This window comes from Anomaloglossus baeobatrachus, chromosome 1, assembly GCF_048569485.1.
Source record: "Anomaloglossus baeobatrachus isolate aAnoBae1 chromosome 1, aAnoBae1.hap1, whole genome shotgun sequence".
NCBI classification, from domain to species: Eukaryota; Metazoa; Chordata; class Amphibia; order Anura; family Aromobatidae; genus Anomaloglossus; species Anomaloglossus baeobatrachus.
In genome coordinates, this window is record NC_134353.1 from 54,307,759 (window position 1) to 54,323,077 (window position 15,319).

At 49.0% G+C, this 15,319-nt stretch overlaps 1 protein-coding gene across 2 annotated transcripts in view; it reads left to right on the forward strand.

Moving 5' to 3' along the window:
- Positions 1-3,551: 3,551 nt before the first annotated feature.
- IMMT (inner membrane mitochondrial protein) overlaps positions 3,552-15,319 on the forward strand; it is a 52,395-nt gene continuing 40,627 nt past the window's right edge. For both annotated transcript variants that reach the window (XM_075346790.1, XM_075346791.1), the window contains exon 1: positions 3,552-3,728. In XM_075346790.1, coding sequence (XP_075202905.1) covers positions 3,684-3,728 — 45 coding nt within the window. In that variant the 5' untranslated portion in view covers positions 3,552-3,683. The remainder of the gene's footprint in view (positions 3,729-15,319) is intronic.

Sequence of the window (15,319 nt, forward strand, 5' to 3'; positions counted from 1 at the left end):
TAATATATTATTCTTTCAGAAGAAGCTCACTGACAGATTCCCACACACACATATACTCAGGGCCGGCGTCAGCACCCGGCAAACCCAGCCAAATGCCGGGGCCGTGGGGGCAAACTCGCAGTGGCAGGGGGGCCTGATGCCAGCGCTGTCACCGGCCTACCCCCCCTTCCCCGCTGAGGATCGCACTTTCAATTGTATCGGCATTCCAGGTGCCGATACAATTGAAAGCAATGATGAGAGACGGAGCGGCGCGCTCCCTCTCTCATCATTCTCCCAGCTGTGTCTGACTGTCGGCGCTCTGATAGCTCTGCAGCGGAGCGCGGGGACGTCACCACTTCGCGCCTGCAGCGAGGTCAGAGCGACAGCAGTGGACGCGCTGAGGAGACCGGAGCAGCGGGGGAATGAGGAGAAGTGAGTATCTCTATGTAATCGTGGTGGCCAGATGACAATGGGGGTGCAAAATGATACAGGGGCTGTATACTACATGAGGATGCCTAATGCTATCTGGGTCTGCACTGTGCTATATGGGGGCTGTATACTACATGAGGATGCCTAATGCTATCTGGGTCTGCATTGTACTATATGGTGGCTGTATACTACATGGAGGTGCCTAATGCTATCAGGGTCTGCATTGTACTATATGGTGGCTGTATACTACATGGAGGTGCCTAATGCTATCAGGGTCTGCATTGTACTATATACAGGCTGTATACTACATGAGGGTGCCTAATGCTATCTGGTTCTGCACTGTGCTATATGGCGGCTGTATACTACTTGTGGGTGTCTAATGTTATCTGAGTCTGCACTGTGCTATATGGTGGCTGTATACTACATGAGGGTGCCTAATGCTATCTGGGTCTGCATTGTACTATATACAGGCTGTATACTACATGAGGGTGCCTAATGCTATCTGGATCTGCATTGTACTATATACAGGCTGTATACTACATGAGGGTGCCTAATGCTATCTGGGTCTGCACTGTGCTATATACGGGCTGTATACTACATGAGGGTGACTAATGCCATCTGGGTCTGCACTGTGCTATATGGCGGCTGTATACTACATGAAGGTGCCTAATGCTATATGGGTCTGCACTGTGCTATATGGCGGCTGTATACTAAATGAGGATGCGTAATGCTATATGGGTCTGCATTGTGCTATATGGGGGCTGCTTAATGTTATATGGGGGCTGCATAATGCCATATGTGGGCTGCATAGTGCCATATGGGGGGTTGCATAATACTACATGGGAGCTACATAATACTATATGGAGGACTTTGGGGGCTGCATACTACTATACCCCCAGAATTGTATGTCACCTCCACCCCGGTGCTGTATACCCCCTCAGAGCTGTATGTCCCCCCCACCCCAGTGCTGTATACCCCCCCGAGCTGTATACCCCCAGAGCTGCATGTCACCCCCCCCACCCCAGAGCTGTTTGTCCCCCCACCCCAGAGCCACTGCTCCCTTCTAGAGCTGTATGCCCCCCATTGCTGTATACCCCTTTCCTCAGTAATATGTATGCCCCCCAGTAATGTGTATCTCCCCAGCCTCTCTTGTGATGTATATACAGCAGTGTCAGTGTGCTCTATGTGCGACCATGTGTGTTAGTGACTGCCACCAATCAGCGTGGCACAGACACATGCCCAGGAGGAGCTGGATGGAGACAAGCGGAGGAGGTGAATGAGGCTGTTGCCGTCTTCCCAATATTAGAAATATATATAAAAATGTGTCTGTGTGTGCATGTATGATCTGTATCTATGTATGTCAGTGTATATGACTGCGCATACATTTATGTCTATTTATATGTGTTTTTGTGGAATTCCTATTAAATATATATGTGTATGTATCTGTGCATGACTATGTGTGGATGGGGCCCACAGGGACTCTTTCGCCCAGGGCCCACAAAAACCTGGGGCCGGCCCTGCATATACTATTTAATATATAAAACTGAATGTGTGTGTGTGTGTGTGTGCGTGCGTGCGTGTATTTCCGGGATTGGCATCTGCACCGGCGCAGCTACAGCCACAAAATTTTGCACACTCACACTTCTGGACCCAGAGAGCGTCATAGGCTATGTTTTGAGGGGAAATTTTAACCCCGCGCTTTACAGTTATTCACCAAAAAACTTGCCTCTATTAAAGCGAATGGAGCTGGGAGCCACAGTGCAGCCAGAACTTCAGAAGAATGCACAGCCACGCCCTTATATGGAATGTTGGCGTGTCACAATGCAGCCAGGGAAAGAGACAGACACAGACAGGCTAAGAAACAGACATAGACAGGGTAAGAGACAGACACAAAGAGACAGACACAGACAAAGAGACAGACTGACAGGGAAAGAGACAGACAGGGAAAGAGAGGGAAAGAGAGAGACAGGTTAAGAGACAGACACAGACAGGTAAAGAGACAGACAAAAAGACAGACACAGTGAAAGAGACAGACAGGGAAAGAGGGAAAGAGACAGACAGGGAAAGAGACAGACAGGGAAAGTGATAGAGATAGATAGACAGACAGGGAAAGAGAGAGAAAGAGACAGACAGGGAAAGAGAGACAGGGAAAGTGACAGAGATAGATAGACAGACAGGGAAAGAGATAGATAGACAGACAGGGAAATAGACAGAGACAGTCAGAGACAGACAGGGAAAGAGACAGACAAAGAGAGAGAGAGACAGAGAGATATATACAGAGGGGGAGACAGACAGAGAATGGGAGAGAAACAGAGAGACAGTTACTATCCCGGGCAGCGCCGGGTGCTATGTTGTGAGGCGAAATTATAACCCCGCGCATTCCAATTTACCAATCAATTTTGCCGCTATCTACATAATGGGGAAAAAGTGAAACGAAAAGTGTTGGGGGCAAATTGACAGCTGCCAGATGTGAACAAGGGGGACTTAAAGAATGAGAGCGATGGCACCAAAGAGTATATAGCGTACAGTTGCTAAGGTGGGGCCCCGACATGGGATACTCACCACACTCGAGGATATGAACACACACACAAAATGCGCCACACACTACCACGTGCTTGAACACATATACCACCCTCAGCACACATCTCACCACACATACACCAACCTCGCCACATAATCGCCCTAAACACACACAAGTCTGGTATTATCCTTCACAAATAAAAATCTGATTAATAAGCAGCCAAACTACAAGAACAACAAATGCACCACATAGGAAATACGGCAGCTGTCAGTCACATCACCTGTCTATATGTGTATGTGTGAGCGAATATATACTGTCAGGGGGAGGGCTGTCTGTTGCCGGGAGATTTATCAGGCTGCCAATAGCAACCAATCACAGCTTAGCTTCTATTTTGCTACAGTTAATTAATCTGAGCTCTGATTGGTTAATATAGGCAACAATTTAATAATTACATTTCTATCTATTTGCTTTGTGGTTTTTGTGTGCAGAATACATTTTTGTTAACACACACACACACACACACACACACACACACACGATTGTGCTACATTTCTGTGCATCATGTGAAAAGTTAAATAAAGTTGTTGAACAAAAAAAAAGCGCACGCTGCTGTCCTGCGGGGGGCGTGGCCAGACGAGGGGGCGTGGGCGGTGTCAGTGCGGGCTGCGCGGTCACTCTCCTCATTCATCCCGCACCGGGACATGTTGTGCTGAGTCGGACACCAGACTGATTTCTCCCCGTTACTACAGGGAACATGCTGCGGGTGTGCAGGAAGGCCCGGGCGGCGCTGCTCGCTAAGGTGAGTCCGCAGTGACGCGCAATGATCCCGCGGAGTAGCGCTGGGTGGCGGGTCTGAGGTGGCGGGGACCTGCAGGCCGCGGCACCGGGGAGAGACGTCTGTTCTGTGTTGCCCGTGGTTAGCGGCTTTACACCGGGCCTCACAGAGCTCACCGAGCTACTTCACGGCACGGCCAATCAGAGGTGATCTCGGTCATTACAGTAACCAATTATATCGCGCCGTTCTGGCTCATCCAGCCAATCACTGACAGTTTCAGTGACCTTTCAACTGTATTACGTGAGTGGCATGTCCACTGTCCAATGAAGTCAAGTTTTATTGTGATTGACATGTGGCTTATCCACTAGGAATGCTTTGCTGTAGTTAGATCAGACTTATCTTAATCGTACGTCCCGAGGACAGATGCTGTGAGAGCGGCATGTCAGTGTGAGGCGGGGGGCGCTGAGTGCGGGCGGCCCGGGGTGCTGATCCCTGAGGGGCCCCCAGAGCGCCGCTCCGTCCTGTCAGCAGTGCTCGGGGCTCACTGTGGCCGCAGCGCCCTCAGGAGGACGTGACCTTGTAGTGGGTGTCACTCCCAGTGACTCACTGCTCCACAGCAGCTACTGAGGAATGTAGAGCCCCACTGTGTGGCCAGTGCTATACCGGTGATTAAAGGGACACACCGCAGAATGCCAGCAGCGGCCACAGTGATGGAGAATCCCTCAAAGTGATGACATTACAACTCTTAACCCGAAAATGGCCAGTGATGGAAATAAGTAATAAAGTGTCAGACGCGGCTCATTCACTGACGTCAGGTCTCCTGTCTGACCTCCCCCCAGTGTCACTGGAGACCCCATAACGTTACAGAGCGAGGGGCTGAGGTCATAACAGTGACCAACACTCTGCTGACCCCATAACTGCAGAGTTCAGGCCTCTGGTAACATCTCCACAAACACTGCGCCTGTCGTGAGCGTCATGGCCGAGCAGCTGCAGCCGTACATCACCAAGCACAATGCCGAGCCGTACATCACCAAGCTCAATGCCGAGCCGTACATCACCAAGCCCAATGCCGAGCAGCTGCAGCCGTACATCACCAAGCCCAATGCCGAGCCGTACACCACCAAGCCCAATGCCGAGCCGTACACCACCAAGCTCAATGCCGAGCCGTACACCACCAAGCCCAATGCCGAGCCGTACACCACCAAGCCCAATGCCGAGCCGTACACCACCAAGCCCAATGCCGAGCCGTACACCACCAAGCCCAATGCCGAGCCGTACACCACCAAGCCCAATGCCGAGCCGTACACCACCAAGCCCAATGCCGAGCCGTACACCACCAAGCCCAATGCCGAGCCGTACACCACCAAGCCCAATGCCGAGCCGTACACCACCAAGCCCAATGCCGAGCCGTACACCACCAAGCCCAATGCCGAGCCGTACACCACCAAGCCCAATGCCGAGCCGTACACCACCAAGCCCAATGCCGAGCCGTACACCACCAAGCCCAATGCCGAGCCGTACACCACCAAGCCCAATGCCGAGCCGTACACCACCAAGCCCAATGCCGAGCCGTACACCACCAAGCCCAATGCCGAGCCGTACACCACCAAGCCCAATGCCGAGCCGTACACCACCAAGCCCAATGCCGAGCCGTACACCACCAAGCCCAATGCCGAGCCGTACACCACCAAGCCCAATGCCGAGCCGTACATCACCAAGACCAATGCCGAGCCGTACATCACCAAGCCCAATGCCGAGCCGTACACCACCAAGCCCAATGCCGAGCAGCTGCAGCCGTACATCACCAAGCACAATGCCGAGCCGTACACCACCAAGCCCAATGCCGAGCAGCTGCAGCCGTACATCACCAAGCACAATGCCGAGCCGTACATCACCAAGCCCAATGCCGAGCAGCTGCAGCCGTACATCACCAAGCACAATGCCGAGCCGTACATCACAAAGCCCAATGCCGAGCAGCTGGAGCCGTACATCACCAAGCACAATGCCGAGCCGTACACCACCAAGCCCAATGCCGAGCAGCTGCAGCCGTACATCACCAAGCACAATGCCGAGCCGTACATCACCAAGCACAATGCCGAGCCGTACATCACCAAGCCCAATGCCGAGCAGCTGCAGCCGTACATCACCAAGCACAATGCCGAGCCGTACATCACAAAGCCCAATGCCGAGCAGCTGGAGCCGTACATCACCAAGCCCAATGCCGAGCCGTACATCACCAAGCCCAATGCCGAGCCGTACATCACCAAGCACAATGCCGAGCCGTACATCACCAAGCCCAATGCCGAGCCGTACATCAAAAACCAAAAGAAAAAAACTCCTAAAAGGTACTTTATTCTAATCAGTATTAAAAATTATGAGTATAAAAACACTGCTCATCCATAATTACTACAGTGATACATTACAGTGGGTGTAATAGGGTGGTAGATCCGATTGGTGGGGACAGTGCTGATTGTTTACTGTTCTCAGGGTAGGGGCAACACTAGTAGTTGCACTAATTGCTCAGATAAATATCGATACGTGGATTGGGGGATAAACTATCTATCCCTCCCTATCCCCTACCTACCAGCGGAGGTGTACCATAAGTTATTGGGTACCCCCCGCTCCACGTCGTCTCTCCCTAATATGATGATATGATAGCTGATACTATGGGGCCTGCAGGATATTGAAAGCAGCGTTTCACTACAGACTGAATACCCTATTATGGGCGGTTGATGCCACACTGTCTTTGTGACCGTCATTTACTAAGATATAAGCTGATATTATGGGACCTGCAGAATATTGAAAGCAGCGTTTCACTACAGACTGAATGCCCTATTATGGGCGGTTGATGCCACACTGTCTTTGTGACCGTCAGTTACTAAGATATAAGAGATCTATTTCGGATCATTCCCCTGATGAACCCCTAGAAAAAATATAGGGGGGAAACGCGTCGGGATAGAATACTGGATGGTCTCGGCAGATAAGTCATTCCCTGCTGGGACTTTATATCCATATATATATATATATATGAACTAATTTTTGGTCTGAGATCCATTTAACATCTATAAAAGGCTGTAATATATCTAATTATCTGCACGATTCCTAAAACTTAACATGGACAAAACAGAGTTTATTGTCTTTCCTCCTCCTCACTCACCTCCTCCAACAAGCCTTTCCATCAAACTTGATGGTTGCTCACTTACCCCAGTCTCACAAGCTCGTTGCCTTGGAGTAACCCTCGACTCTGCTCTATCCTTCAAGCCACACATCCAAGCCCTCTTCAACTCATGCCGATTACAACTCAAAAATATCTCCCGGATCCGTGCTTTTCTTAACCAAGAATCTTCAAAAACATTAGTGCATGCCCTCATCATCTCCCGCCTCGACTACTGCAACCTCCTGCTCTCTGGCCTCCCTTCCAACACTCTTGCACCCCTCCAATCTATCCTAAACTCTGCGGCCCGCTTAATCCACCTCTCCCCTCGCTACTCCCCAGCCTCGCCACTCTGCCAATCCCTTCACTGGCTTCCCATCGCCCAACGACTCCAGTTCAAAACATTAACCATGACATACAAAGCCATGCACAACCTGTCTCCTCCCTACATCTGTGACCTAGTCTCCCAGTACCTACCTGCACGCAACCTTAGATCCTCACAAGATCTCCTTCTCTGCTCCTCTCTTATTTCCTCTTCCCACAATCGTGTACAAGATTTCTCCCGTGCATCCCCCATACTCTGGAACGCTCTACCTCAGCACATCAGACTCTCCACTACCGTGGAAAGCTTCAAGAGGAACCTCAAGACCCACCTCTTCCAACAAGCCTACAACCTACAATAGCCCTCAGCCCAGTAGACCACTGCGCAACCAGCTCTGTCCTCACCTATTGTACCATCACCCATTCCCTGTAGACTGTGAGCCCTCGCGGGCAGGGTCCTCTCTCCTCCTATACCAGTCTGTCTTGTACTGTTAATGATTGTTGTACGTATACCCTCTTTCACTTGTAAAGCGCCATGGAATAAATGGCGCTATAATAATAAATAATAATAATAATAATAATAATAATAATAATAATTATCTTAATTTATTGTGACTATTTGCACACTTTTTTCCTTGGTGGTGGGTCTCCCGGATCTGACTGACTAGTTTGTAGTTTGTAGGGAGATATTAGGGAGAGACGACGTGGAGCGGGGGGTACCCAATAACTTATGGTACACCTTTGCTGGTAGGTAGGGGATAGGGAGGGATAGATAGTTTATCCCCCAATCCACGTATCGATATTTATCTGAGCAATTAGTGCAACTACTAGTGTTGCCCCTACCCTGAGAACAGTAAACAATCAGCACTGTCCCCACCAATCGGATCTACCACCCTATTACACCCACTGTAATGTATCACTGTAGTAATTATGGATGAGCAGTGTTTTTATACTCATAATTTTTAATACTGATTAGAATAAAGTACCTTTTAGGAGTTTTTTTCTTTTGGTTTTTGTTCACATTTACTCCTATCACTATATGTTTTTTTCGAGCCGTACATCACCAAGCCCAATGCCGAGCCGTACATCACCAAGCCCAGTGCCGAGCCGTACATCACCACGCCCAGTGCCGAGCCGTACATCACCACGCCCAGTGCCGAGCCGTACATCACCACGCCCAGTGCCGAGCCGTACATCACCACGCCCAGTGCCGAGCCGTACATCACCAAGCCCAGTGCCGAGCCGTACATCACCACGCCCAGTGCCGAGCCGTACATCACCACGCCCAGTGCCGAGCCGTACATCACCACGCCCAGTGCCGAGCCGCACACCACCACGCCCAGTGCCGAGCCGCACACCACCACGCCCAGTGCCGAGCCGCACACCACCACGCCCAGTGCCGAGCCGCACACCACCAAGCCCAGTGCCGAGCCGCACACCACCAAGCCCAGTGCCGAGCCGCACACCACCAAGCCCAGTGCCGAGCCGCACACCACCAAGCCCAGTGCCGAGCCGCACACCACCAAGCCCAATGCCGAGCCGCACACCTGATGAGTTGCAGTCGTTGTCCATTTTGGTGGATTCGGAGTTGTAATCGGTATGAAATGGACCGACTCTGACTCCTAAAATATATAATAAACTGGGTACAGCGGTTCAGTGCAGTATGTGATGAATATTTTGTCATAAGAATTTGGGAAGGTTAAAAGATGTCCTATAAATGTCTGTTCTGTTCCTGATTGGAGGATCTAGGTTTTAGTTGAGATGAATCTGTGCTGCACTTCAGCTCCATGATATAAGTAGTGAATTTATCACAAAACCACTCTCTATAAACACACATCTGCAGGTTTTCCCCTCCGCTCTCTATAAAGACACATCTGCAGGTTTTCGCCTCCGCTCTCTATAAAGACACATCTGTAGGTTTTTCACTCTGCTCTCTATAAAGACACATCTGCAGGTTTTCCCCTCCGCTCTCTATAAACACACATCTGCAGGTTTTTCCCTCCTCTCTCTATAAAGACACATCTGCAGGTTTTCCCCTCTGCTCTCTATACAGACACATCTGCAGGTTTTTCCCTCCACTCTCTATACAGGCACATCTGCAGGTTTTCCCCTCCGCTCTCTATACAGGCACATCTGCAGGTTTTCCCCTCCGCTCTCTATACAGACACATCTGCAGGTTTTTCCCCTCCGCTCTCTATACAGACACATCTGCAGGCCCTGATCTCAATCCTATTGAAAAATTTATGGGCAAAGCTGAAAAGACCGGTGCGATCAAGGCGACCTACAAACATGGCTCAGCTACACCAGTTCTGTCAGGAGGAATGGGTCCAAATTCCACCAACTATTGTGAGAAGCTTGTGGAAGGAGATCCAAAATGTGTGACCCAAGTCACACAGTGTAAGGGCAGTGGCACCAAATACTAATGACATGGAGGAAACCACTGTGCAGAAAGGAAGAAAAATGCCTTAGAACATTCTCTCTCATTATTCTGGCATTTGGCAAATATAAAAAATGTTGGTTCCTAATTGACCTAAAACGGGAAAGATTTATATTGATTTCATGTCAGAGAAAAACCTGCAGATGTGTCTGTATAGAGAGCAGATTGAAAAACCTGGAGATATGTCTGTATAGAGAGCGGAGGGAAAAACCTGCAGATGTGTCTGTATAGAAAGCGGAGGGAAAAACCTGCAGATGTGTCTGTATAGAGAGCGGAGGGGAAAAACCTGCAGATGTGTCTGTATAGAGAACGGAGGGGAAAATCTGCAGATGTGTCTGTATAGAGAGCGGAGGGGAAAACCTGGAGATGTGTCTGTATAGAAAGCGGAGGGAAAAACCTGCAGATGTGTCTGTATAGAAAGCGGAGGGGAAAAATCTGCAGATGTGTCTGTATAGAGAGCGGAGGGGAAAAACCTGCAGATGTGTCTGTATAGAAAGCGGAGGGAAAAACCTGCAGATGTGTCTGTATAGAAAGCGGAGGGAAAAACCTGCAGATGTGTCTGTATAGAGAGCGGAGGGGAAAAACCTCGAGATGTGTCTGTATAGAGAGCGGAGGGGAAAACCTGGAGATGTGTCTGTATAGAGAGCGGAGGGAAAAACCTGCAGATGTGTCTGTATAGAGAGCGGAGGGGAAAAACCTGCAGATGTGTCTGTATAGAGAGTGGAGGGGAAAAACCTGCAGATGTGTCTGTATAGAGAGTGGAGGGGAAAAACCTGCAGATGTGTCTGTATAGAGAGCGGAGGGGAAAAACCTGCAGATGTGTCTGTATAGAGAGCGGAGGGGAAAAACCTGCAGATGTGTCTGTATAGAGAGCGGAGGGGAAAAACCTGCAGATGTGTCTGTATAGAGAGTGGAGGGGAAAAACCTGCAGATGTGTCTGTATAGAGAGCGGAGGGGAAAAACCTGCAGATGTGTCTGTATAGAGAGCGGAGGGGAAAAACCTGCAGATGTGTCTGTATAGAGAGCGGAGGGGAAAAACCTGCAGATGTGTCTGTATAGAGAGCGGAGGGGAAAAACCTGCAGATGTGTCTGTATAGAGAGCGGAGGGGAAAAACCTGCAGATGTGTCTGTATAGAGAGCGGAGGGGAAAAACCTGCAGATGTGTCTGTGCGCTTCAGTCCGGCCTCAGGCCTCGATGCACGGACCGGCTGTAGTTCTCCCCACCTGGAGGCCTGATAGGAATATATTAGAAGCCATCAGGTTTGGGTCTGGAGAGCGGTGGCCGATCCATGCATCGAGGTCTGAGGTTGGACTGAAGCACGGAGACAACATTACGACCGTAGACAGCTGAGGCTGGACGTGCACCGGAAGCACACACATCTGAGTGCACCCTAACCAAGGAAGGTACCCCAACTATAGACCCGTCGGATCTCTGTGGTGTGTCATCACATCTGCCCATTAAGCAATGGAAAAGTGGTTTATTCATTGCAGAAAAGCCAGCGTAGAATCCCCGGCTCATCCCGTAGTGCCCGTATACATCCCATTACTTGCTCGTTTCATCACGTTGCCTTTCCTTTCCTTAATCCCCGGGCTGCCGTGTGTTGCAGCATCATGAATATTTTATATTCCTTCTATATCTCTGATTTTTCCCTTTGTGCCCTAGCCTATTTTAATTCTTGCATTTTTTTTTTTCACCTCTTCCCCGAGCCATAAGTTGTGGATATTTTTTTTTTTTAACTACTGCATCTACAGTCATGGCCAAAAGTTTTGAGAATGCTACAAATATTAATTTTTACAAAGTCTACTGCTTAAGTTTTTCTAATGGCAATTTGCATATACCCCAGAATGTCATAAAGAGTGATCAGCTTAACAGCAATTACTTGCAAAGTCAATATTGGCTAAGAAAATGAACTTTAACCCCCAAAACACATTTCAACATCATTGCATTCCTGCCTTAAAAGGAGCAGCTAACGTTGTTTTAGTGATTGTTCCATTAACACAGGTGTGGGTGTTGATGAGGACAGGGCTGGCGATCAGTCATGATTAAGTAAGAATGACACCACTGGACACTTTAAAAGGAGGCTGGTGCTTGGTATCATTGTTTCTCTTCAGGTAACCATGGTTATCTCTAAAGAAACACGTGCAGCCATCATTGCTCTGCACAAAAATGGCCTAACAGGGAAGAGTATCGCAGCTACAAAGATTGCACCTCAGTCAACAATCTATCACATCATCAAGAACTTCAAGGAGAGAGCTTCCATTGTTGCCAAAAAGGCTCCAGGGCGCACAAGAAGGACCAGCAAACGCCAGGACCGTATCTTAAATCTGTTTCAGCTGCGGGATGGGACTACCAGCAGTGCCGAGCTAGCTCAGCAATGGCAGCAGGCTGGTGTGAGTGCTTCTGCACGCACTGTGAGGCGGAGACTGCTTGAGCAAGGCCTGGTTTCAAGGAGGGCCGCAAAGAAGCCACTTCTCTCCAGAAAAAACATCAGGGACCGACTGATATTCTGCAAAAGGTACAGGGAGTGGACTGCTGAGGACTGGGGGAAAGTCATTTTCTCAGATGAATCCCCTTTTCGATTGTTTGGGACATCTGGAAAACAGCTTATTAGGAGAAGAAGAGGTGAGCGCTACCACCAGTCTTGTCTCATGCCAACTGTTAAGCATCCTGAAACCATTCATGTGTGGGGTTGCTTCTCAGCCAAGGGAATCGCACCACTCACAGTCTTGCCTAAAAACACAGCCATGAATAAAGAATGGTACCAGAATGTCCTCCAAGAGCAACTTCTCCCAACCGTCCAAGAGCAGTTTGGCGCCCAACAATGCCTTTTCCATCATGATGGAGCACCTTGCCATAAAGCAAAGGGGATCACTAAATGGCTCATGGAACAAAACATAGAGATTTTGGGTCCATGGCCTGGAAACTCCCCAGATCTTAACCCCATTGAGAACTTGTGGGCAATCATCAAGAGATGGGTGGACAAACAAAAACCAACCAATTCTGGCAAAATGCAAGCATTGCTTATGCAAGAATGGACAGCGATCAGTCAGGATTTGCTCCAGAAGATGATTGAGAGCATGCCAGGGAGAATTGCAGAGGTCCTGAAGAAGAAGGGTCAACACTGCAAATATTCACTTGCTGCATTAACTCATTCTAACTGTCAATATAACCTTTTGGTCTCATAATATGATTGCAATTATATTTCTGTATGTGATGTAAACATCAGACAAACACAATTAAAAACCAGAGGGCAACAGATCATGTGAAAATATCATTTTGGTGTCATTCTCAAAACTTTTGGCCATGACTGTATACAGCTACCTGTTTTGTTTTTGTTTTTTTTAAGTAAGTTCTGATCATTCATTTTACTGTATAAAGTACAGGAAAAATTAACTCTTAGTGCAGAGTTGTTTTTTTTGTTTTGTTTTTATGATGTTTATTGTACATCAAAAAATTAGTCTGTTCTGTTCTGTTGATATTGAGGACCTGCGCAGGCGCACTACAATACTTTGATCTGTCCTGCTCAGGGCAGATCATAGTACGCCTGCACAGGACCTCAGTGCCGGCTAGTGTGGATGACGTAGGACGCGTCATGTACCCCGGCTTCAGAAGGAGGAGGACGAAGATGGCCGAAAGAGGAGGCGCCGCACCCGGAAATCGGAGACACCCATCTGACCTGTCTGCACCGTCTAATATCTATTCTTGATCGAACCGCGTCTGGTGTCCAGTGCTGGCTGTGACTCCTGTCTTTTTCTTGTGAGATCTACTATTTTGTACGATTTTAAAGAATCCAGTAAAGAAGCGGGTTTTATTGAAATTTTCCTGGAAGCTGGTTCCTTTCCTTCACTTGCTGATATACAGGCTGTGACAACAGCAGCGGGATCTCGCGCTTCCATGGAGTTAGAGGATTAAGCGCCAAAGTATGTGGTGAGCTGGACTACCTCTATCTTTAGTCTTACCTGTATGCCTCATAGTAGATGTCATGTTCCACAAATATTACTTTAGGTCGCTATATGAAAATTAGTCTACCAGGCTACTGGGTGCTGGGCTTTGGCTACTGGGCGCCGGGCTTTGGCTACTGGGCGCCGGGCTTTGGCTACTGGGCGCCGGGCTTTGGCTACTGGGCGCCGGGCTTTGGGTACTGGGCGCCGGACTTTGGCTACTGGGCGCCGGGCTTTGGCTACTGGGCGCTGTGCCTCGGCTACTGGGCGGTTGCTTCCCTGTAAGAAATCCCCACCTCTGTGCTGCATTATCCTTCCTGTCCCCTCCTCACAGCGGCACAGCTGGTAACTCTACTGCACATGCGCTGCATTTTTCTTCAGCCTGCGATCATTCACCCCCTATGGAATTCACTGCGCATGCGCTGGTGAGTCAGATCCACTTTTGTTATCAGTGCGCTATTCTAAGTTGTCCCCCTGGCTGCCTGCGGGCGGACACACACACACACACACCCACCCACACACCCACACACACACACACACACACACACACACACACACACACACACACACACACACACACACACCTGGGCGATTTTGCACACAAGCAGTCAGGAGGACAACTTAGAACAGCACACTGATAATGGAAGTGGAGCTGACTCGCCAGCGCATGCGCAGTAAATTCAATGGAGGGTGAATGAACGCAGGCTAAAGAGCACTGTACTGCACACGCGCGGGATTTGTCAGCTGTGCTGCTGAGAGTAGGTGACAAGACGGATAATGCAGCACGGACATGGGGATTTCTTACATGGAAGCAACTGCTCAGTAGCCGAAGCGCAGCACCCAGTAGCCGAAGCACAATGCTAGTAGGCGAATTTGCATATAGCGATCTAAAGTGATATTTGTGGAACAAAGCTTCTACTGTAAGGCATACCGGGAAGACTACATTCACCATCTTATTACAGTAGAACCTTGGATTAAGAATAACTTGGTTTGAGTGTTTTCAAAGACGAAGCTTTTTACAAATGTGTAAGGCTAGTTTCACACTTGCGTTTAGCGCATTCCGTCACTATGGAGAATAGCGCAGTCTGTTAATGCACTGCGCTATTCTCCATAGACTTGTATGGACGACGCACTGTAACGCAAGTGTCTGCGTTGCATCCGCTGGACGACGCAGCGTCGTTATTTTGACACTGCGTCGGGCGGATGGAACGCTGCATGTAACGTTTTTCTGCGCTTGGCGGAGTGTCAAAAAAACGCAACCTGCAGGAATCTGTTAGGCGTCTGTTGTTTTTATAATGGACGCCTATGGTGGCGGATTCTGTTAGAATGCATCATTTGACGGATTCCGTTAACGCATATGTCTTTACACATCTGAGCATGCACAGTTGTGTAAAGTCAAGGAAAAAAAACTACAACGGATTGCGTTATTTTGTACGATCTGTAGCATGCGTTGTGCCACTATATGCAACGCATCCGTTGCATGCGTCACACAACGCAATGCTACGGATCCCGTCCAACGCAAGTGTGAAACTAGCCTTACTTGGTTTAAGAGCAATGCTTTGCAATAAGAGCAAATCCTCACCGTGCACACTTCTGGATCCGTCCTTTCACTGAACTCTGACCCGCTCTGGAGGTAACTTTCTGTACATATGTACTGTAAACACTACACCATTGTACAGTACAGTATATACTATATAACATGTCTATCAATTTGCATTTATGGATACAGTATTGTACTTATTGATAACCAGTGCAGCACAT